At 38.7% G+C, this 24,032-nt stretch overlaps 4 protein-coding genes across 6 annotated transcripts in view; all 4 read left to right on the top strand.

Annotated features, from left to right (window-relative positions):
- The first annotated feature begins 4,407 nt into the window (after positions 1 to 4,407).
- rap2c (RAP2C, member of RAS oncogene family) lies at positions 4,408 to 7,976 on the top strand. Its single transcript, XM_027013030.2, has 3 exons — positions 4,408 to 5,609; positions 5,896 to 6,203; positions 7,367 to 7,976. The coding sequence occupies exons 1-2, from the start codon at positions 5,337 to 5,339 to the stop codon at positions 6,172 to 6,174; spliced, it is 552 nt and encodes a 183-aa protein (XP_026868831.1). The 5' UTR covers positions 4,408 to 5,336; the 3' UTR covers positions 6,175 to 6,203; positions 7,367 to 7,976.
- Positions 7,977 to 9,151: 1,175 nt separating this feature from the next.
- On the top strand, positions 9,152 to 10,541 carry zgc:92907 (uncharacterized protein LOC436733 homolog). 3 transcript variants are annotated; one of them, XM_027013045.2, is made up of 5 exons: positions 9,152 to 9,270; positions 9,451 to 9,613; positions 9,717 to 9,855; positions 10,243 to 10,284; positions 10,385 to 10,465. In XM_027013045.2, exons 1-4 carry the CDS (start codon positions 9,190 to 9,192, stop codon positions 10,274 to 10,276), a joined length of 417 nt encoding a protein of 138 aa, XP_026868846.1. In that variant the 5' UTR covers positions 9,152 to 9,189; the 3' UTR covers positions 10,277 to 10,284; positions 10,385 to 10,465. The 3 variants fall into 3 exon arrangements, with proteins under 3 accessions (XP_026868846.1, XP_026868844.1, XP_026868845.1); XM_027013043.2 differs by lacking the exon at positions 10,243 to 10,284 and having other exon boundaries at positions 9,717 to 9,860; positions 10,385 to 10,541; XM_027013044.2 differs by lacking the exon at positions 10,243 to 10,284 and having other exon boundaries at positions 10,385 to 10,522.
- Positions 10,542 to 10,899: 358 nt separating this feature from the next.
- Positions 10,900 to 14,980, top strand: il2rgb (interleukin 2 receptor, gamma b). The gene is made up of 8 exons (XM_027013042.2): positions 10,900 to 11,001; positions 11,424 to 11,547; positions 11,650 to 11,828; positions 12,108 to 12,247; positions 13,686 to 13,845; positions 14,010 to 14,115; positions 14,197 to 14,281; positions 14,369 to 14,980. The coding sequence occupies exons 1-8, from the start codon at positions 10,917 to 10,919 to the stop codon at positions 14,504 to 14,506; spliced, it is 1,017 nt and encodes a 338-aa protein (XP_026868843.2). The 5' UTR covers positions 10,900 to 10,916; the 3' UTR covers positions 14,507 to 14,980.
- A 7,810-nt stretch (positions 14,981 to 22,790) lies between these two features.
- The window catches only part of si:zfos-80g12.1 (sestrin-3), a 13,951-nt gene continuing 12,709 nt past the window's right edge, over positions 22,791 to 24,032 (top strand). The window contains exon 1 of the mRNA XM_027012990.2: positions 22,791 to 22,912. Coding sequence (XP_026868791.1) covers positions 22,847 to 22,912 — 66 coding nt within the window. The 5' untranslated portion in view covers positions 22,791 to 22,846. The remainder of the gene's footprint in view (positions 22,913 to 24,032) is intronic.

Genomic DNA, 24,032 nt, shown 5'->3' with positions numbered 1-24,032 from the left:
GTCCTGGAGGAGGCGGATGAGATGCAGCAGAGGCGCTGGTGAATGATGTCACTTACAAACATTGCCATGAAAGGGCCTTATATACATTTGAATGTGACATTTAGGACAAGGAGAATGTCGTTAAAGTTTGAGGACGCCTGTATTCCCCCCCCCCCCCCGCCCCCGCCCCCTCCTCCCAAATCCAACCACAACATATTTCAACATATCAAGGGGAGCGAAGCCTCTCGACGCCATCCACTGTTGATGTACTATACAAATTGGAGTCAAAGGAAACTCTAGTTACAGTGACTCGCCGAGGACCTTTTCGAGTTGTTGCTTCATAAAAACAGCTGTGCTGTTTGGTTGTAAAGACAACGTAGCCACACTGCAGAGCGATTTCAGACAGAAGAACGCTGCGTCTGAGGTGAGGATCTCCCTGGAGAGCACGTATTGGAGTCTGTTGGGAGCAAATCTCTCCAGGCCAAACATTTGGACCTGTTTTCCAGACATAGATTGAAGCTGGGCAAAGACTAAAACTGATTGTTAACAGGAAAATTGATGGCGTCATTTAGTCACAGTCTTCATCTGTCTTTGGAAAACCAGCCCAGAAACATATTATGCTTTACAATGGCGATATAAAAGATAATAAGCATGGAGCACTTAAATTCAATAGTGTAAACTGAAGTCAAATGCAAAATCACAGCAAGACGATATACTGTGTTATTGGAATACTGAATGTCTGTGTTGTATACATTTTATAAAATGTTAATGTGGGTGTGGGTGTGTGTAAAAGTTGGCAGTTGTTAATTTGTTTAGGAGAGTATCAGCTGTTGATTTGTGTAACAAATTATTTCTTGTAGTTGAATGAATCTCATTACCTAGCCAAGGTATAGATCTCTCCTCTCTTTCTCACCCCCTCCTCTCTCTCTCTCTCTATCTCTCTCTCTCGCACTCTCTCTCTCTCCTCCCCCCCCCCCCCCCCTCTCTCGAGTTATGCCTTCTCCAACTGCTATCCAGCTGGAAACAACAAAATACTTGATTAAGAAAACAAAAAAAAATGCCTCATTTGGGGCTTTAGCGTTTTAAGAACACTCACTTTTTAAGAAGTGTGTATTCATGTATAAGGTAGTTAGATAATCTTATGTGTACATATTACTAGTGCATCATCATTATACTTTTATCTTCATTATAGTTTTTATCACTTGACCTTTGTCATTTTAATGGTACTTATTTTGGATATTTTGTCACAATTTAAGTCGTTATAGTGTGTTTGACATTTTGAAGAACTTGATTTTTAGCTAGCCTGATCATTAATGATTTCCTATCAGTTACTTGTTATACAGCATACAATCTCATCGCATGAAATGAAAATAATCTGAATACTCTGATTCATAGTTTGTGCAGTTAGTGGTTTAAGATAAAATACATAAGAATATATATATTAATCTATATACACATTTATATGTATTACAATGATAGATTCATTGTTACTTGATAGTAAGTTGTTGTTGCTATGGCAACAAAACTACAACATGGCTACCTTTGTGAATCTTAATTGTGAATTTTTTCACACTTAAATTGAAATAATGTACAAGGTTAACTTATTCTGAAATGAAATGTGTAGTTTATCTTGGATTGAGAGATGATTGCCTATTTTATACAAAAGAAAAAAAAATTAGTCCAAAGGCCATTTGGAGACATCATATGTTATTTCTGTTATGAGTTCTTATTTTTCTAGGGGGTGGTTGTTGTTCCACGTGAGAGAACTGTTATAAAACTGTAAGGAGGCAGTGTCTGAGCCTCGGAATGGATCTGATGGATAACTGGGGGGGAAAAAAACTGGTAGCCTTGTTCGTGTTGATATTGAAAACAAAGGATAGTGTAAAACAGACTTACTTGAGGCTGGGAATCGTCTTTTCAGAAAGGGCTGTCTGGACCGCTAGGCTCCAGCAAGGATCTTAAAGAATGGCTCGTTTTGATGGCTTGTGCATTAATCTTTAACTTGATGATGTCCAGCATGGTGAGCTAGAACTGTCCCCCTGGTAAAGTCTCCTTCCTCCCCCTCTGGTCTGCCCAGACTGTAGCCCAGCTGTGCTGGAACCTGGTAACTTGCTGTGCCCCCATCAGTGTACGAATGTGTGTTGTTCACCTTGTTTGCACTTATGTACATAACTGAATCAAAATATTCAGAATTTATTTTGAATATACATAGATGAATGAAAAAAAATATAAGAACTGGTTCAAATCAAATGACTGTATTGTTCGGAATACAGGTAAACATTGATCCTTTTAATAGGTTGTCAAAGAAATGCTGTTTTTGAGGGATTTGTTGTGTGTTCTGTTTGCTAATGCCCTTGTTCTCACCATAAGCATGTTATTTCTTGCTGATAAAATAGGAAACAATTAAAATATGCTTTGTAGTTTGTCATAGTTTACAACAGCAGATTAAATTGAGCACTGTGGCTGACTATATCTGATCCTGAAGTGTTTTGGTAGTGTAGGCATGTCCCCTAAAACGTAGGTAATGTGTTACTGTATCTAGAAACCAAAGAATAGACTGAATTTCTCTTTTTTTCCTTTATAGACTGTGAATTGCCCATATTCTATTTCCACCTACTCTGCTGAGATTATTCACATATAATATAGTCTATATTCAAATTCACTAGTGGGTCTAAGAACTGAAATGAAATTGGATCCAAAATGGATCTACTTGGGTTTAACTCCCCTGAAATCTGCTCTGGTTATGCTTTGCCCCCTGCAGGTGACAAGAAGTATTTTTCAAAAATCTGCGTGCTCATGAGGAGGGCTATCATCCAATTATCATGCAGGTCACCACCTTCAGGGTCAGATTATAGAAGGACAACATTGCAATCAGTTACACAAAAAAATGTATTTTCTTTTTTGTTTGTTTGTTTGTTTGTTTGTTTTCAATGTTGAGCTTTTTCAAATGATTGTGCATTCCCCAAAAATCAACAATAATTCTAAATATCTTACTGTATTTCCTCAATCAAAGTAACGATATTCCACAATCAAACAGTGAAAATCACCAGACAGAAGCCACTGTTGGAGAAATCTTGTACATTCTGTGCTCTACAATTGCTTTGGAAGCCAATAATTTTGTTGCCATGGCACTTGTCCTAGTAGTGAGGGAGAGACTGAATCTTTGTAGGTCACTACATATCGTCGATGCACCTTTGGGCCACTTTGGTCCTGAGCCTTCTGACTGTAAAGTGAAAGGTAGCACTTAGGACTTAATACGTGCATAGAATCGAAAGTCCCAGTGTGCAGAACCCATTGAACCTGAATGCAAAGGACACTTTTTACCACTGTGCTTGTTGGAGGAAAAACTAACACACTTCTGCTGTCCATCCTCCTGTGCCTAAACATTCTGTGATGTGAAGAAAAAATAAATAAATTGTTTGTTTTTTGTTTGGGTGTGTGTGTATGTGGGGGGGGGGGGGTTTAACTCATTAACCATGGAGACCATCACTATTGTAACCCATATCTAAAGACATACTTGTTTGTATGTGGTGTGGGGGAAAATAATGATTAGCTTTTTGTTTATTAGTGTTTGGAAATAGTTTGTTTGTTTATATATATATATATATATATATATATATATATATATTGTAAAAAAATATTGTAAGTTCATATTTATGTTGTACAAATTTTGGTATGATGTGTAAATGAGGTCTCTCAGTGAGACTGGATTTTTGTCCCTTTAAGGGTGTCAGTCAAGTATAGTTTTAAATGCTGATGCCAGTGCATAAGTGCTATCTTGTACTCAGAACAGTTATAAGAATGTTTCAAACTTTGTTTGTTTCAAAGCCATAAAAGGTTCCTCTTTCCCCCACTGTAGGACAAGACATTTGAATGCTTTGACTCTTTCTATGAAATGCTTCTCTTTCTATTTAGTGTGTTGTGCTTGTATGTGCTGAAGAATTGTGCTACTTGCCAATCGCTTTTATGATTATATTAATGTATAGAAAATATACATACTTATATGATCTCTGTTCATTTTGTTTGACATTTTAATAAAGCACTTCAATGGAAATCCTAGGCCATGTTTTCTTCTTTAAAAAAAAATCTTTTTAAAAATAAATAAATACAAAAACAATGAGCAACAGCACCCTTCACAAGTCCTCTTGCTAAAGGCAGATGTCAAATTGTGTGCAAATGCTTTGTTTTGGAAATGTTTAGTCTGATTGTTTGTTTTATTACTTGATCCCTGTATCCTTCACATGATCCTTCCTGAGCAACACTTAACGTTTGGTGGTTTTTAAAAATGCTGAAACATCTTGGATTTTGTAGCTTTGATGAATTCTCCGACGTTCATCTCTCAGTCCCGCCTAGCCATTACTTTAACCTATGAAAACAACCTCTCGTTTCCAGTCAAAGATTTTGATAAGCTGTTTCACATGTAGACTAAGCTTTGCAACAAATCTTTACAAAAGTAGCAGCCATGTCTTAACAGTGGGTTCCTGGTTATTCTCCATTTGTTAGCGGGTTATCTGCGATTTTTTTAAAGCTTCACATTATATATTCTAAGCTGTTATTAAAGCTAAAATTAGACGGGAGGTAGGATTTCCGCCCGTTGTGCGTTGAGATCCTTTAAACTAGCTCTTGTCGGGTTGCTGCTGAGCAGTGTTGGGGAGGGAGAGGCCGGGGCAGGCAGTGGAGGTGCTGCGTGCATCACGAACAACGGCGGCTTGCCTAGAAATGAGAACCTGTTGATTTAAAAAAAAAAAAAAAAACAACAACAACAAAAGCAAACGAACAAAAGCAAACCCAGAACCTCTGCACCGAAGTCGTCCATTTGCCAAATGTGCGGAGACGGAGACGTTGCTCTTGCGTTTTTGCGACCACGGAGCTCCCTGGTTTACTAGCCGGCGTAGCTAGCTTTCCGGCTGGCGTTGTTCATTCACATGGACACCGACGTGGAAGCAACAGTAAATGCATTTTGCATCTTTCTACCTTAGCTGGCTAACGGGGTCCTGTCGGAACTTATGACGGGCGTGTTAACGAGGCATTTTATATTCATGCACAGTCTTGTTGACCATTTATGTGGAGGCACGCCGAATCTAAATCAAGACCTAGATGGAGCAAGGGCGTTTGGTTTTCGCTAGCTGGTTAGCTTAGCTAGCTAGCTAACTAGCTGGCCTGGCGGCTGTATCGGAGCACAACATTCAAGGCGGAAAATAGAAGTTTCGGCGGTTTTCCGTTATTGGTTTCATGTTTGAGGAGCTAATTAAGTGTCGATCCAAAGCATTGGAGTAATTCAACAGTTGACTGCTCGCTTTATGTTGGTATAAAGTCAGATAAAGTCAGCTAGCCGCGGTTGGGTCAGTGATTGCCCGATGAAGGAGTATAAAGTGGTGGTACTGGGGAGCGGCGGTGTCGGTAAATCCGCGCTGACCGTCCAGTTTGTCACTGGGACCTTCATAGAGAAATATGACCCCACGATCGAGGACTTCTATCGGAAAGAGATCGAAGTGGATTCGTCCCCATCGGTGTTAGAGATTCTTGACACCGCTGGAACCGAGCAATTTGCGTCCATGCGTGATCTCTACATTAAAAATGGCCAGGGTTTCATCTTGGTTTATAGTCTTGTCAATCAGCAGTCGTTTCAGGTAAGGTGATTTCGTTGTGTATCTAATAAATCCACATTCAGGTGTAGCAGTTCTGGAAATAACTTAACTACTTTCTGTGCCACACCTAGCTAGCTACACACTTTATAATGATGCATAATTACAGCGAGGTAAACAATGTGAATTTGACGCCAGTCTCCCAAGATATGACTGAGGAAGCATCGTCTACATTCATTACCTGTGTGGCAGGGCTAAAGTAACCAGGGCAGAGAAATCAACAAGTTTGAGCAATAAAATTCTTACCCTGTGTCTTCTTGTGTTCCTCTAGGATATCAGACCAATGCGTGACCAGATAGTTCGAGTGAAGCGCTTTGAGAAGGTTCCTCTGATTTTGGTGGGCAACAAGGTGGACCTGGAATCTGAGCGGGAGGTTGCTGGGTCCGATGGCCGAGCCCTTGCACAAGAGTGGGGTTGCCCGTTCATCGAGACCTCAGCTAAGAGTAAGACCATGGTGGATGAGCTGTTTGCTGAGATCGTGAGGCAGATGAACTATGCCACCTTGCCTGAGAAGCAGGAGCAGTGTTGCACGGCCTGTGTGGTGCAGTGAGATCTCATGCCCTCCTGCACTGTCCCCAGGTATGGGCTGGTGCTGTAGCAAAGCCGCATTCACAACCCACATCTACTGAATAGCATTTCACCATTTCAGAGTATTTGCAGAAAAAGATGAGTGTTTAAGATGACATTATTGATTTCATTTAGAAATATCCGTGATGTCTCAACACAACTTGTCATGTCGGTTTTTGAACAAAACATGGTGAACTCGGTCATGTCCTGTACACAGCAAAAAAAACGTCCATCTGTTGGTGTGGGGTGTGTGTGTGTGTTTGAGTATATTCCTCTCTTTTAGAGTACAGAGGGCCTCAATGGCAGCGAGAGTTGAGGACAGACAGCTGTTCTAACCTGGTTTGGTTCTGTTAGCGTTAGATTGGACAAAGAACGTGGCATAAAGAACAAAGTCAGAGTAGTCCAGCACCGGACTGCTGAAGCGTGGAGAGACTAAGCAGGCTAGACTAGTGTCAGGCGGACAGGAGCAGGGAGATTCCCAGTAAAGACAAAGTGTCCTGAACAACATTGTTTCAAAACAGGAAACTGTGCTCTGCATCAGTTCTGCATCTGCCGTTATGTTGTAACTGATTTACTAAATTAACTTTGACATTTCCAAAATCTCTTTCTAATGAATTGATCGTTCTTGGTTCAGTTTAGTGGTCATAAGTTATCTAATGACAGAGATCCTCAAAACATTTCCATGAAAATTTATCATTGCAACTTTTTCCTGGGCTACATTAGATAAAATGTCAAATTACATGTTAACCACATTCCACATTTTTTTAGAACTTTTATTCTTACTATAATCTTGCTTCTGGTAAATTGGTCTTGTACAAACTCAATGGCATACTTATAATTGTAAAGTGTAGTCGAAGTGTGAATTAATGCCATATGATGAGAACTAAGATAGCTGGTTTGCCTAAATTGGAGGATTGTTTGCTTAGTGGGCACTTTAAGTGTGTTGTCTTAACTGAATGCCTTAGTCCATAACTTGGATAAAACCTGACTGGTTGGAAATGGGTTCACATGGATAACAGTTGTCATCTTTGCTGAAACAGGAAGACTTGAACACCAATACAGTTGAATAAACATATTTGTTGAGTTATGCAGGATATCTTTAGATATTAAGCTTCAGACAAAAATTGACACCTCAGAATTGTTTTATAACACTGTTGCCTTTTTATTTTTCCTAGACACATCTGGCAGGATGCCCCTGTTGAACCAGTGTCTGCTTTGATGACGTTTTGACCTGCTTCAATGAGCCACACCAGTGCCACTGAGCCTCTCCTGAACACTAAGGCTAATACTGTCATCTGATCAGGCTTGGTTTTGCTGCAACTTAAACAGGGACTTTGAAATCTCTCACTTTCATTGGTGTCTGTATTGTAGAGCACATATATATAGTACAGTATATATACAGTATACTGGGCTTTTGGGGGAACACATTAGCATTGGGGAAGGGCCAAGGACTTTGGAAATGGGAACATCTGTGACAGGGCTATTAATATCTATTTTCTTAGTGGGCGAAATAGGTTATATTGAGCAGGACTTTTCAAGGCTGTTAAACCGCTGAAGGTGCTCAGTCATACATGATATCCCCAGGTTTTATTTTAATGTTTTAAGTTTGATATGTAATTTTAAAAGTGACAATAGCCATTATGCAGGTTTGAGACCTGGACCCTCAACCCCGCCCACCCCCTGGCTGTCTTCTTTTTTTTTTTTTTTTTTAAACTACAGTATGTATGCTTTTTTTCTCATAATAGACTATTTATTAAAATCTTTAATTACAAAGATGGACATACATTGCATTTTTGTTACATTGGTTTATTTGCTTTTTGTGAGAGTATGCATTGTTTTTGAAATGGAGCATTAATGACGCCTTAAACGATTACAGTCTCAAATATGCATTGAGTCACTACTTCCTGTTTCCTGTATTTTCTCATGGACACACAGGCTGTGTCCCTTTTTAGATTCAAAGACTGACATGTACTGGTGGGGGGAAAGGAGGGACATGTTTAACTTTGCTAAGTGTTCCTCTGCTCCTGAAACATTTGAAGAAAATTAATACTTTATAAGGCCTCTTTTTGTTAATCTGCCAAAAGAATATACTAAATGCAAAGGTTGCATTTATAATTCTACCCCATGAACTAAAATTGAAAACATAAATCTTTCAACAGGCTTCTGGTAATGTGATCCCTTGAAGTATACCATTATCAGTCTCAAACAGCTTGATTAATTATGAAGGTCCATTTGAAATGTCTGAATAAAAGCCATATGATGAAAGAAATTGTTTTTCAGCTTAGACATGATTATTTGAGCTTACTGAGCTAAAAACTAGACTGGTAAAGCATATTCATTATTTATCTCAACGCAATATTCCAGTCTGACTGGTTAGTAATGGGGTTACGTAGAAAATATTTTCCCATTCGTTTTTGCTGCGTGTGGCTGTTAATAAGAAATAAGACTCATTTCAGTTAGAGACCCTGGAACAAGAACAGTGAAATCATTAAATATGGCTCAAAGCTTCTTTGAGCTTATTGACGTAACATCGAATGAGACGTTCCTGTAATATACGTATTGCTTTATTTTATTCTTCAGCCCGCTAGAGGGCAGTGTCTATCAGTTTATATGTCTGTGTGCCGGTATTCAATCATTTATTCCAGTATCAGTCGAGCAAATTTAATTTTTTTATCGGGTTTGAGAAAGCGGATCATGTAGTTCAGTTTTTTTTTTTTCTATGCGTCTTGGTCCAAACGGATTATTATTTAATTTAATACAATTATATATAATTAATAGAGTTTAAAAGATTTAATACGATTAAAATATTTACAAAGTATTTTCTTCTGTTAGGACGAGAGGCTGTAGTTTGCAGTCTGGTTAAAACTGGATGCAGCATTAGTTTGGTAGGTGCAATACGACTTTTATTTTGAAGAGAAAATTTGTAAACAGCCTCCGCCTAACCCCCCCCCCCCCCCCATGTTTGCACATTTCCTGTTTGGCTAACATCATTATCACAATGAAAACCGTATTTGTCACAGTCGGAACAACCTCTTTTGATGATCTGATAGCCAGTATGACCTCAAGTGAAGTCGTAAAGGTAATTTAGAAAGTTAGCTAGTAGCATTCAAGGTACAAGTAGGAGTTAACAGTTAGCTAGCTAGCCAGCTAACGTTAGCTATTTGACTATAAAGTCATTAGGCTAACCAGTGAACTAGCTAACCTAGGTAAGCAGTTTACTTCAACCAGTTTTGTGACTATTATCTTTTCTAACTCTAAGGTATTATTAGATCGTGGATATACAGATTTAGTGCTTCAGATTGGCCGAGGCTCGTTTATCCCTGACCCACAGTGCTGCCCTGGATTGAGGATGGAAGCCTTCTCTTTTAAAGAAACCATATCCGATAACATCCGGTTTGCAGATTTGGTCATTAGTCATGCTGGTAGGTAGGTTGCTGGGTCTTTGTTTTGACAGATGCGTTACTTTGAATGACTGTTTCCGTTCGCCCTGGACTTCAGTTGGATTTCCCTTTTTTCCTCTTCTAGGAGCAGGAAGCTGCTTGGAGGCTCTTGGAGCTGGAAAGCCTCTGCTTGTAGTGGTCAATGACAAGTTAATGGGCAATCATCAACTTGAGCTTGCCAAGCAACTACAGGCAGATTCACATCTTCTCTATTGCACCTGCAGGTTTGGTGCATATGGGTTACTTAACTGAGAATCAAAGAATAACTTATGTGTTCTACACTGTATTCGTACGCTGTTATTGTAGATATAACTTTTTTTTCTTGTTTGACCATAGCTAAAGTGCATCTATGCTTCTTTATCAACGCAATGCATGGAAACTTAGGATCGCTTGGAAATCTTTACAACATGTCTTCAACATTTGTTTAACCTTTTACCATTGAATGAGCAACAACCCTGATCTGATTAATTATTTTTTAATCGTGTTCTCAGAGACATTGTGTCTTATTTTATTATGTTATTAAAATGTGCGCTCTTAGTGACAGATGTGTGACTTTATTATTGTTATTCATATGATTTTTTGTGTTATGTCTCTGTACTTTCTGGATTTAGTGCCATCTTGCAACATAACCATAATCTAAAATAATAATTTAGGTATTCATATTAGACTTACTCTATATATATATTGTGTTTTTACTAAATGAGTTTTTCTCCTCTTTTTAATTTTTTATTTACTTTATTTTCTTAATTCCAGCACTCTGCCTGAAACCCTCAGACACATGGACCTGTCTGTTCTTCTGCCATTCCTGCCTGGTCAGCCTCAGAACTTTGCCAACTTTATGGACAAAGCTGTTGGACTTCTCTGACATTTCTTACATTGGGTTGTGGTAAACATCTGTATGGAAGTGGACTGTATACTGGACCTTGTTCCTTTGGTGTACTGTAGGAATGCAGTGGTATTGGTTTTCTTATGCCAAGGGCAGTGGAGAACTAGCCAACACCACACACTGGAAAATGAAAATACTATATGTAAGCTGTAAGGTGATTGACAGTCAGCATGTATATTGTTATATCTCTGTTTATTTTTTATGTGATCAATATATAATTTTTCTATCAAGTTAATGCCACGTTGGTTTCACTGACTGAATGAACTACCCATGACGTACTTATCAGCACATGGAGGAAGTAGTGAAATACGGAAGAATTTCATAACTTACATCCTGTGCTTATAGTCACCGTAACTCATTTTGTGCTCAAGCTCTGATTGAAGGGTATAACTATGTAACATGACTTGGGTATCAACATCAAAGATTCTCTCTTGTTTTTTATTTGTCATATTTTTTCAAGGATGTTGGTCTAGATCTCAACCCAGTAAGTATTTATCTCCTTTCAATTGATTTATATCTTTGCAGTAAAAATGTTTCTTGAAAATCAATAATGATCCTGATCTTAATGTTTTCATTTACTTTGTTTTCATTTATTAAGAAGTGGTATTAAAGATTAAGCCTTGTCAAATAAAACCTTGTCTTTACTCAGTACAGCAAAGAAAAATGTGTTTGGAAATTTTGTGGGGGATTTCCCATGCATTACGCTGACGTGCAGATTATGGTACTAAGAGTAGTTTTTAATGTTAGCGGTGACTAATGGCCTTAAATCTTAACAATTCCTTCTAAATTGTTAAACAAACAAATCTTAATTCCTGCTGTTTCTTCTTGAAATTTTGCTTGGTATTGTCTTAATGCTGTGAGCATTTGCCGTGCATGTGTTGACATGTCCCATTTTGACCTGTGCAGGTGTGAACTGCACCAGTTTGGATTGTACAATTAACATCAGTTGTACGGTCATCAATCTTGACTATGTGGACTGCAATTGGACCACAGCACAAATGTGGGAGATGAACTACACCTTCAGTAGTGTGTACGTCTATGTGGAGCTTCATGTCCACTGCACCGTTGCCATCCACACCTGCCATTTTTCAGTGAAAGTGGGGGTATATTAATAAGTTTCTTTTCTCATCAGATTTCAGAGGCAAGGTTCATATCAGGAGTGTTCAGAGTACCTTCAAGAGCATGGTCATAATGTAGGCTGTAGGATTCCTCTTGAAGATCAAGCACAAAGGTTCAATTCTATCTATACAAAGCTGTACATGGGAAGTAATCAGTTCATCTCTAGAAATTACACAACTCTCAAAGAAAGAGGTAAGAGTTCATGTTAAATAGGACATACAATCACACAATTTCCCCCTAAATAATGAAAGGATCTGTTAACTGCAGTTCTGGCCTCTCTCAGATATATGGAAATCTTTTTTTTTTTTTTTTTTTTTTTTTTTTTGTAGTCCTCCATTTACTTTTTTGTTTGTTTGTTTTTAAAAACATTTTTAATATTTGTTGCACCAACTTTGTTTAGCAATGTTTTAATAATTACCATTCTAATCTGTGTGTTAATTTGTACCCTTGACATACTTCCATATATTCCAGTGAAGCTCAACTCCCCTTATAACGTCTCTGCCAAATGGAATTCCAAAGATGAGCTGTGCCTGCATTGGGTGAACCTTGTTAAGAAGGTGTCCTGTGTGGTCAATATGGTTCGCTATCGGAGAGACGCTGACCCATGGCAGGTAAAAATTTTTTATTTATATTTAACTGCAGTGTACTTTAATAAAAGATGTAGAGAGACTCAAAATTGTAGTGAAGTACACAAGTTTTCCAGCAAAACAGGACATTTCAGACAGAAGTCCTTCATCAGCTGTGAAAGCAAAGTGTACTTCACTACAATTTTGAATATATATTATTGGCTGATATGGAGAAATCCTTCCAATGGCTGGAAAAGGCTGGATTGGCAGTAGTCATGGCAGTACAGGATCAAGCGCTGAACATGAGATCAGTAGAGGCTGGAAACTACCACACCAGGCAGGACCTCAGATCGTAACGGCTAAAAAGACATAGTAGTGGTGGACAAACAGCAGAAGAGTGCCGTAGTGATGGATGTGTCAATCCCGAGTGATAGCAACATCAGGAAAAAGGAACTTGAGAAGCACAAGAAATATCGAGGTCTGAAGGAAGATCTAGAAAAGATGCGGAGGGTGAAGGCAACTGTGGTTCCTGTGGTAATCAGCACTGGCGGCTGTAACCCCCAAGCTAGGAGGATGGCTCCAACAGATCCCAGGAACAACATCCGAGATCTCTGTCCAGAAGAGTGCAGTTTTGGGAGCAGCTAAGATACTACGTAGGACGCTCAAACCTCCAGGCTTCCCAGACCCGAGCTTGAAGGAAAAATATTGTCAGGAGGGCGAGTGCAGAATTTTGGTTTTTTTTTTTAAGGTAACATAACAGATGTTGAGAGCAGTCCCTTGGAATCCCACAGGAAATGGGAATCATGAAGTGCCCATCTTCCCATGATGGTCCCTGTTCCTCCTCATTCCCATCCACCTTGGTTTCCTATTTGAGGTACTCACTAAGCAGTTCATCACTTGGGGCCATCTTCCTGCCATACTCCTGAATATTGGATGTTTCATCCTGGGTAGAGGCTCTGATGCTCACTAATCCTCAAAATCTGCAGATAGGCTTGAAGAGGGCAATCTATTGCAGATCACCACAAAATTTGACTGAACTCTGCAAAGAAGAATGAGCAAATATTCCCCAGTCTAGGTTTGCAAAGGTGGAGACATATACAAACATGGGACTGATCATTTGTCCAACTGTATTACTCTACTTTTCATTTTTATAAACTAAATTTCAGAAAAGTTTCCTTTTTTCAAGGTGTAAATGAAGCTGTAAATAAAGAGTTTTGAACACTATTTCAAAGGGTATGAATATTTTCTATTGGTACTGTATATACACAAGATAAAGTACACAAGGTTTCCAGAGAGACAGGATGTTTTGGACAAACCAATCTTATGATTAGTTTAGTTTTGTTTGTGCAGCCTTTTTGTTTTAGAGTGCATGATACATTTTGATGCATGTACTGCCAAGAGAAAAAAAAAATCATGTAGGTTTATTTGATCACTACATTAATGTAGAACTTATTTGTCACTTTCATCCGTCTATACCCTACAGAGCCACACTGCAACAGGGCTGTCCTCTCACTACTGCATATCTCATGCCTCCAAGCTAGCTGTTTATACTTTCCAAGTAAGGAGCAATATGAAGGAGGCCTGCGGTCCTTCAGAGCTTTGGAGTGACTGGAGTGATCCAGTTCACTGGAGAAACTACACAGGTACCATGCCATTGTACCTAACATGTTAAATTTAAGTTTCTTAAGAAAATATGTCTGCCACAAGAAATGTTGTGTGGTCAGAATGGAATGCTAATGGATTTGAAGATTCTTATTTAATTTAATTTATTTTCTTTCTTTGGTTTGCCTATTGTATGCCTTTCTAGCAAGCACAGAAGAATCACAGTTTCAGGAGTGGCTGCAAGTGTTTGCCTCTGTGTTGGGTGCCATTATTCTTATCGGCCTTGCTGTGCTTCTGTGCTATTATGAAAGGTATGGTCCACATATAAGTAGTTTATGTATGGATTTTGGAAGTTTTGACTACTTCTAAAAGTCTTACTCCTCTGTGCACAGGATAAGGGTCGTTTTACTTCATGTGGTACCTGACCCAAGCAAGAACCTGCAGAATTTGTTTCAGAAATACAATGGGAATGTCGAGGTAAGCCTGTGTGCACAAACCCTGTATTGCTCAAAACCACTGTATCTCATCACAAATCATATCCAAATCTCCCTGTGCCCTCCTCAGAGCTGGGTTCATGTCTCCCGAGAGCTGAAGGAGGCTTTCGACCCAGACTACACAGATGCTCCCTGTGTCGTGTGCGATCCCAATGACACACCTGAGCCTCCAGGCCGGGATGGGCCTGCGGAACAGCCTTCCTCTTAAGCTGATCTACTGTGTTCCTCATATTTTGGCCAAGTTGCTATCAGCAAGCACCTTGTGCATAATTTGGATCCACTTATTTAGTGTAACAATATATGAGCAGGTCTTAGGCTGTAAAGTGAGAGAAACATTTTTTGGTTATTTTATTATTCATGTCTTTGTTTTGTGTGTTATAAATGGTTGGTAGTCACTAGGCTGACAGAGCAAAAACATGATGAGTGAAAAATGAGGGTCCTCCATGTGTAACTGTTTTAACCAGCATCTGTATTTGTATTTTCCTCATTCTGCAATTGTCATGAGAACTGAAACTAAACCAAAGCAAAGGAAAGAATGTTATTTAAATAATTTTGACAGAACATCTACTTCTACGAAGACTACTATGTCACTTAAGTGATTTTTTTTGTAGTAATTTCCTAAGCTAAGATTTTTCAAAAGGTACTTAGGTTCATAAAATAATAAAGCAATTTCTTTAAGTTACTTTTTTATTAGTGTAGATGTAACAATAGACATAGCGCTACCTTTATTTGTTCATTTGTGTATCTCAAAGCAAAACTGTCATTGTCATTGTGATATGACAAGGCGTGGTGATTACATCACTCTAGAATGGTATCACAACCTTTTCACAATTGTGAGATACACAGCATCTTAAAAACTGACCTGCAGGCATGGTAGATGTTCTGATGTTGGATGTTCTGATGTTCATATACATTAGTTCAAGTTCAAAGAGGCTTTATTGTCATTTCAGCTATATACAAGTACACAACAAAAACGAGACAATGTTCCTCCAGGATCATGGTGCAACACAAAACTACAGTGCAACAGACAACATGCTACACAAGCGCAAAAAGTGCAATATAGTGCAAAATGTCATAAACATTAAATAATAATAAATACAGGACAGGACAAATACAAACAGTGCAATTATTTAGTCCAGTACACAGTACTGGGAATAAAGTGAGTTGTGCACAGGAGTCAATGACATGCTACCCTGAACATAGCCGTCACCGGTAGCAGCCAGAACAGTTCAGAGTACAGTGCTGGTTTAGTACAGTACTCTAGCAGCAAGTAGGATAATGTGCAAGGCTGCAACAGGAGTGCATAGTTTATTTGTGTGAAGTTTGACTTCAGCACTAGTCCGATGCAAAACAATGTGTGAGTGTGTGTGACTGTGTATAAGCATGTGTATGTATAAAACGCCCATTTTTGGAATCTAAATTGGGATTGGAGTTAGCCAGAGCTCAGGAGTCTAATGGCTTCTGGGAAGAAGCTGTTGCACAGTCTGGAGGTGCGGGACCAGATGCTGCGGTACCGTCTTCCAGATGGCAAAAGGGTGAACAGTTCGTGTGAGGGGTGTGTGGGGTCTTTCACAATGCTGGTGGTTTTCCGGATGCGGCGTGTTGTATAGATGTTCGTGATGGAGAAAAGAGAGACCCCAATGATCTTCTCAGCTGTTCTCACTATTCTCTGGAGGGTCTTGCGGTCAAAGGCGGTGCAGTTCCCAAACCAGGTAGTGATGCAGCTGCTCAGGATGCTCTCTATAGTACCTCTATAGAAGGTAGTGAGGATGGGTGATGGGAGATGGGCTTCCCTCAGCTTCCGAAGGAAGTAAAGATATTGCTGGGCTCTCTGCAAGGGTACAGATTACATTTATCTATCTCTGTTGTGTCATGCCATGTATAAGTAGAAATGTACTTGAAATCAATGCAATTGCTTATTAATGATTATTGGATTATGGTTTGTGATCGCAGAAATAAAAAGTTTTAAATATTTTGCTTTGTCACTGTTTTGATTGTAGCAAAGTGCTAAGCTACTGTATTTCCGTATTTAGAAAATGAGTAGTACTTGGTTAACACCAACTGCTCCATAATTGTCCTTCTACACGATTTGAGAGCCAAGCTGGGACTCACTGAGTCAAATATTCTTTTGTAAAGTGGGTGTCCAGTGATCAACTTTAATAATACTATTCTAGCTTTGAATGCTAGTCAGATAAAAAGCCAAAATCTTCATGTTTTTTGAGCACAGCCTTTGTGCTTTAGGGTTAAGTGTTTAATGATTCTAGTCTTTTATGACTTCGTTAGGTTCTATTTTCATGAGCCCAATTAAAGCCTTTAAAAAAAAAATGTATTTAATTATCAATTTATTTGTTTTACAATGGACTCCTCCAAAAGTAGGCTGTGGTAAGGTGACTGCAGTTGGTGTCTGCAGTTAGGAGGCATTGTGTTCAGATCTGGCAAATGGATAACAGGATAGCAACACTTTGGCGCGTCTTCAGACCAGAGGTCCCAGATCACTAGTGTAAATATTTTAGGTTCCCTTTTGACTAGTACAGCAGCCCAGAAGTGTTCACCTACATCTGTGGCATGCTGTCAAGATGTACAGACTACGTAATTTGGCTCTGTCATTAATGTTGTGGGCTTTGTGTTTTGCCACAAGTTTTGAGAAAAAAAAAATCACAATGATAGAACATTTAAATGCATATATTATTTGAGGTGTTCGTTTTGTGTGTGTGTGTGTGTGTGTGTGTGTGTGTGTGTGTGTGTGTGTGTGTGTGTGTGTGTGTCTTTCAGGAAGTGCTGCCTAATCAAATTGACAGCCTTGAGAAGACTTGTCTCAGGCACCTTTGGAAGACCATAAAACATCAGGAGAAGCCCCTGCTCAGAGCCAGCCCAGCCAGCCAGTCAGTCTTCATAGCCTGTTAAACCCCTTGGCTACCCCTCTGCTCCTTCTGTGGCTGTGTTGTGGCTGTTGTTCTGTTTCTTTGGCATCTTCCCCTAACCTGTGTCTAGAAAACCACTTACATTTCCTTTTCAAAATATACAAAAGATTCTGTGTAAAAATACGTTATCTTGAAAAAAAACAAACTTATAATGATCCATATTTATAATCAGGATCATTTAAATATACAATATGCAACATCAGCTTTATATTGGCATAGAGTGAGACCCTCAAGTGTGAACGGACTTTCAATCGCTGCATTTGCCCCAGAGGTTAAGGGGCAAAGACGAAAAGTGCATGTAGATGCTTCTGATGAAACAGGAAGCAAGAGGAACCGTAATACCTATTACACACATGCACATATTTTTTAAACGCCACTGGACTCTGCTCTGCCTTTTCTGTTCTAATCCACCTGTTCAGTAATTATTGTTTCAACCTTTGAAATCAGCTCCACTACTGTATGTATTATATACATGTTCATTATTCATCTGCTGGTGCTGGCAATAGTATCATTCTGACTATGAAAGAATAAGTATTGTTGCCATTGCAGTGAACATATTAATTAGAAAGATTAAAAGATTATGCATGCGAATGGCCCACAATTTATTGTTTTTGTCTCTCCCTGGGTTGTTTATTTTGAGTCATTTACATTCAAAAATATGTATTATTTTGATCCTACTGGAAACTAATTTTTTACATTTAATTCTGTATCTAGTTATGTACCTGTTCAAGAATAGCCTATGCCTCTGACTCTGCACCTTTAATGGCATGTGGCTGCAGTAACTTTCCAGTTCATTTCCACTGGCTTCTTATCTCCAGCCTTTGTGTCACTCTCTTTTTAAGCAGCTGTGGAATTGTTTGATGGTCCCTTGACATTTAGTAACAGATGATGTCATCACAGTCAGCTGCGATTGGTTAGTATGAATACCTGTTTGTTACCAAGCTTTGCTCAGATGGGAGAAAACTGATGAAAATATGTAAGGGGGGGTTATATTTAGAAAGGTGTAGGCAAGGGTGCAGTCGTTGTACTATCATTGTACCTAGTTTCATTTTGGTTTCAAACACCCAGCCTATAAGACTGAAAGTGGGAGTAAGTTCTCAGGAAGACAGGCTTTCAGATAAAGGCCCTTGTAGAAATCTCAACCCACAGCCCATCTCTGTCTGTTATCTGTGTTACTCTCATTAATGTGGTCTCAATTTATCATAAGCTGTAAGATGCTCTAGACATATTTTGCATCGTGCAACATCCAACCAAGTGGGTGGAATGCAGCTGCGAAGCACAGAAATGTCAGTTAGTGGTTTAATCTTCTGTGCTTGTTATAATCATCTCCCAAACTGTTTTTTCTCTGATAATCAAGTAGTTTTTTGGATTTAAAAACTTTTTTTTTTTTTTTAAAACATGATGTGAAATGTTGAACACCGCTATTGGGAAAGTGTTAAGGAAGGTATGACGTATCAAGTCTGCCCAGCAGATAGACAGTAAGCTGAGCTAGCAATGTAGTCAGAAAGACTAAAGGTTATAGCTGTTGGCTAGTTTGTGGTTAGACTTTAGGGACTTCTTTCTTTAGAAAGGAAATGAAAATTTCAAAGAAAAAAACATTCACCGTAGTGGTTATCAACCAGCCATTAGGCAAATGTGTCACAAGGTGTCATCTTACTGAACCTGCTTACATCTTAAAGACAAAATAAAAATCAAAACCCAGCTGATTATAATATATCCATTTATAAACCCAAGTTGCTAAATAATTACATACCAACAGTATACTTATTCAGTTCAATCATCAACAGTTTGCACTAAACAGAGAATCAGGAAGAAAGCCCCTTTCCAGACTCACTTGTTTACCAAGTGTTACTAATGTTCGTCTATGGGAAGTAGCGTGACGTATTTGATTTCTGAAAATGACCAGTGTTACAGCATCTTGCCTTGGGAACTATTCATGCAACATTTATCTGCCTTTGCTAGGTTAAAACCCTGTACAAATTACATTTAATCTCATTTACACGATCATTTGTTCAAATATGTGTCATTTATTATCTGATGGAAGTTGCCCCCTTGTGGTTATTCCCATTAAATAAGAAAGGTCTTCCTTATATTTATTTATTTATTTATTTATTTATTTATCTATTTATTTATTTATTTATTTATTTACATCAGAAGAGTTTATCAGAAACATTGCAAACTCTCACAAGGCCTAGGTGAACCATAGTCTTACCTCAATTATTAGGACTGACATTGTGAATTTTCATTGTTAGAAACTATTAACCAAAATATATTATTCACTGGTGGCTAGATGAATTTTGCCTGATAATGTCCAGACATTTAATTTCCCATGTTCAACATCCAAAGCATCAGATATCTAGGTGTTTGGTAGAGCTGTACAACTATAAATCTGTCCTGAACTTCAGAGGCCCACACAGTTTTCCTGTGGGACATGACCATTTTTCATCTAAGAATGTGATTGAAAGTCTTGCATTTCTTTTTATTTTCCATTAGTAGTGAGTGATGCTAGGAGGGTGTATGTGCTATGAAGTGGTTTATGCCAGGACAGTGAAAGTGACGTGAAGAGTGGAAAAATCCAACTGAACAAACCAAGAACAGAATCTCCCTCTAAATAATGTTCAAAACATCAGACCTAAAGAACCTAAAAACCATAGGACATAACTACGTAACATAAAACAGGTTAATACTCATTTATCTCGTGCGTGTGTGTGTGTGTGTGTATGTGTGTGTGTGTGTGTGTGTGTGTGTGTGTGTGTGTGTGTGTGTGTGTGTGTGTGTGTGTGTGTATGTGTGTTTGTGTTTCACAGCCGCCAGCTACTCAGGTGTACCTAAGCCTACAGGGACAAAAGTCTCCTCTCCCTGTGTCCCTGTGCGACTGAGGTTAGGAACAACTTGTGTCTATGTGTGGGGGAGCAGAGTTCCAAGCACAGTCCCTTTCCTTATGCACTCACCGCTCACTTTTGGTTGCTCTCAGTACTTATGATTCAGTAAATGACACTTTGAAGAGGCCCATTGCAGGGACACTGCTGAATTGATTGCTTGTTCTGTGTAAGTGAGAGAGTGAATGAGGTTTGCCCTCAGTTTGACTCTGATTACAGCTCTTCCATTTTTGTAAGTATGAACACTGAATGTTGTTACAAAGCAGTGTTTGACAAGTAATTTTTTTTCCCAGAATGCATGACAATTGACTGCTCTCAATTTATGAACATACAATAGTAGATACACAGTGTTGTCCCTCTCTCTCTCTCGCTCGCTCTCTCTCTCTCTCTCTCTCTCTCTCTCTCTCTCTCTCTCTCTCTCTCTCTCTATATATATATATATATATATATATATATATATATATATATCACATGTTAAAGGCACCCTGTTGTTAATTATGTATATGTTTATATGTTTAGATATTATATATATCCATTTATATCATATATCTTCCATCAAATATATATTAATCCAACTGGTACATGCTGGATTTCATTCAGTAATGTTTGGTCCTGTTTATCAGTAATATGTAATGTGCTGAATATGGTGTGAAGTCAGGGAGTGGTGTCTGTGACATTGAATTTGCTGGAATAATTAGCATCTAATTACAGGGCAGCAGTGACATTTTTAGCACATATTTGAATTATTTTTATGTTTGGACCACCCTTTAAATGACACTTCTGGAGAAAGACCTTCAATGACAAATAGCACATGACCACCTGAAAAATGTTCCTTGCCTCCATTCTTAAGACTGAAAGTGGCAGCAGTGTGAAATGTGTTTTATTGCAATAAGGATAATGAATTTTCTTTCCAAGGATTCCTACAACCAATGCTATACTCAGCTCACAAAGGTAAACAAAACATAATTATTTGATAAAGCTACACTTTACATAACATGTAGGAAATGGCACTCTGCCTGCATTTAATGTTATGGTTCTGTCAAATGAAGGATAATGGTATAGTTTTACATGGAAGATTCATGGATCTTGGGCTATAGAAAAGAAAAACAACCAGATTTAGTGATTAGACATCAGTGAAATGATGGAATTAAAATAACAATAGAAAATAGAAAATAGAAGTAAAAAATAACAGGGGACAGGAAGGCTTCCGTTAAGTTTCCTGACTGTGGGGAACTATCTAAGAGCTTGTACTCTTAGCCTTTGTGATGGTTATTTATAAACAGATGATCTGTGATTTGTTCTGAAAGTCCAATATGATTTAATGATAAATGCTACTGCAGTAACACAGAACACCCCCCACCCTCCCTCTGTTTCTATTGCAAGATTAGCATTTACTTGAGGGGCAAAGCAAATACAAGCACAGAGGGCTCAGTTAAATGCCAAGCCTCTGGACTCTGATAACAAAGTGCTCTTTTGTGCAATAATTCAATATCATATCATAAATACATTACCAGATCCTATTGTTTCCTTAGACCTCTGTTCAGATGGAGCATTGAATTACAGATAGATACTGCAGCCTATCTAGAACAGAATTCAACACATCTTGATGCATAGCTTTACTTTTCAGTATATATATTTTTAATGTTACTTATTAGGTGCTACCACTGTTCAATCAGTGAGAATTAAAGGAGCAGTTTGACCAAAAAAATTAATTACTAAATGCTACTATACATCTATGGATTAGCATTAGGGAAATTATGTGATTGTGAAGTTAGGATGAGATTGAATTGTTATTTTTAACAGACATATATTTTTTATACTGACCGGTACCTTTAATGTAACAAATAATTTTCTTCGGGGGAGCCAGGGGCTCTTTACCTTTGCTAGCCATATAATGAGTACAAAGTCAGAAATAATGCTCTTGTGCACTGGTAAAAAAAAACAAAAAAATGACAGCATCCATTATTCACACTGCACATATCCTGCTTACAAACAAAGGACTAAATCTATAACCATAATATAGTCTACTCCGTCTTCCTGAGTATCAAGCCTCTTTGTGTTTATATCCTGCTCATGAATTTGATATAGGTCATTTTTAAGCTCCTCATGAGCTGAGTCAGTTGTGTTGGTGCAGAGGATCACAAAGCTACTCTCCTCAAAATTGCTTTCCTGCTTTCTGTTGCTGTGTAACCGTCCCTTTAAAGTTGTTAAAATGTGTGGCTCAACTTGTTTGAATTGCCTAAAAGTAAACTAACGCTGATCTTCACACACTTTCGCAGTACCCTGTTTCATTTGCACGATTTCATGATCCCTTCTTTAATATCATCACTATGTCATCGTCAGGTAACGTCAACCACACATAAGCAGACACACGCATAAATAGTAAAATATACATTTAACACAAAGATTACCTCTCAGTTAAACTCGTGAGAGCCGTAGCTAGCATTACATCATTAGAGGCTGAGCCAAAGCGGTTAACGGACAGGTATTTTTCCACCACATGATTGGCTGAGACGGCTGTAACCTAAAATCTCCTGTGCTTTTGCTCATTGGACAGTTTCTCACTGATCAGCCCGCATTTCGGGCACTCTGACTGGATAGACTCTGTGTCAGACTACTATTTTCATCCAATAGTACCGCAGCCAATGTCCGGACTTGTAGCTTTCATAGCGGCTTGGCTTTTGTTAGAGAGTTGGTCAAGATCGCTAAAGACAGGGGAGTCGTATTCATGCACTTACAGGGACGAAAATGATCATCTGTGCGAAAAAAATGGATTATCGCCTTGGAACTCAATGCCAACGTGTCCAGAACCAGGCAAGTTCGAGATGCTGTAACGCTTGCCGTCCATAACTATATATTTCTAACCAACCAACTAGCTAGCTGTGGTTGTCTCAGTTGCACTGTAGAAAACCAAATATGTGTGCTAGCCAGGTAGCTCGGGAGCTAACGCTGTCCAACTGTGAAAGTGGGCTGCTTGTCAGCCTTCAAAACTAGCACGATAATTTGGTGCTATTCATTCATTCATTCATTCATTATCTTTAAAATCAGTAACTCAAATTATTTCGTCAGCTAGCTAATTGAGCTCTCCCACATAGTGTTTATCTAGAGGTCGTTGGAGATGTAAGCTTTTTTTTTTAAATCTTTTTTTTACAGCGACTCATCTAAGCTAACCCAGCTACATTTAACATTTTTGCATTTGGCTAGCTCGCTAACATTTAGATTTTTTTCTGAACTTTTAACAAGTTTATTTTTACAATGATAGCTGCTCGAGTGGCTAATTAGTTCCGTCAAACTCCCGTCGGTAGTTAGTGCTGGCTAACCTAGCTGATCAACTTGTCTCGGAGCTGCAGGGGAGCCTTGAACTTGCCTTGTCCGAGAGCTGAGGGGGCGTTTTTGGTAGCTAACGCTAGCAGCGCTACGATTAACATGAACTCCAATTTTCCGTTATTGTTCCAATGCACAAAAAAGATTAGTTTGGTGGTAACCTGTAGGTATGGACACAACTATCTGCTGACTTGTCAGTTTTGCTAATTTGCCTCATTATACTCACAGTGTTGTATTTTTAGCCTGGAGTCTTAAGGGATTAACTAATTCAGATATCTGACCGCTAGCTAACGTTAGCCCATTGAGATGGCCATATCCAGCGGGTTAACTAACTAACATAACTGGCGAGGGAAATGTGAAAATATCGTTGTTTTGTTGAAGTCTCCGAATTCCGTCCAAGATGAGTTTTCTTTTAATGGAAACTGAGCGATAGGGAGTTTATTCCGTTTATATCGGTGTAACTATTGTGCACAAAAGGGGGTTTTGCATGCTATCGATGTTTATGAATAAAACCCAGTATACGTTAAAGTGTTTTACATTTTAGTTAGACATGGGAATGTAGTCCAAATTGAATGCTGAAAGGAGTCCATTTCAACATCTTAAGTTAGAC

This window comes from Electrophorus electricus, chromosome 12, assembly GCF_013358815.1.
Source record: "Electrophorus electricus isolate fEleEle1 chromosome 12, fEleEle1.pri, whole genome shotgun sequence".
Classification (NCBI taxonomy): domain Eukaryota; kingdom Metazoa; phylum Chordata; class Actinopteri; order Gymnotiformes; family Gymnotidae; genus Electrophorus; species Electrophorus electricus.
Note: the sequence above shows the minus strand (reverse complement) of the source record. Positions and strands in the feature narration are given on the sequence as shown.

Bases quoted from the DNA above. Each gene is read 5' to 3' on its own strand.
- rap2c (XM_027013030.2), top strand. From the start codon at position 5,337: ATGAAGGAGTATAAAGTGGTGGTACTGGGGAGCGGCGGTGTCGGTAAA. The intron at 5,610-5,895 runs GTAAGGTGATTT...GTGTTCCTCTAG, and splicing joins TCAATCAGCAGTCGTTTCAG to GATATCAGACCAATGCGTGA.
- zgc:92907 (XM_027013043.2), top strand. From the start codon at position 9,190: ATGAAAACCGTATTTGTCACAGTCGGAACAACCTCTTTTGATGATCTG. The intron at 9,614-9,716 runs GTAGGTAGGTTG...TTCCTCTTCTAG, and splicing joins TTTGGTCATTAGTCATGCTG to GAGCAGGAAGCTGCTTGGAG. The intron at 9,861-10,384 runs GTGCATATGGGT...TCTTAATTCCAG, and splicing joins CTATTGCACCTGCAGGTTTG to CACTCTGCCTGAAACCCTCA.
- il2rgb (XM_027013042.2), top strand. From the start codon at position 10,917: ATGACTTGGGTATCAACATCAAAGATTCTCTCTTGTTTTTTATTTGTC. The intron at 13,846-14,009 runs GTACCATGCCAT...ATGCCTTTCTAG, and splicing joins TCACTGGAGAAACTACACAG to CAAGCACAGAAGAATCACAG. The intron at 14,116-14,196 runs GTATGGTCCACA...CTCTGTGCACAG, and splicing joins CTTCTGTGCTATTATGAAAG to GATAAGGGTCGTTTTACTTC.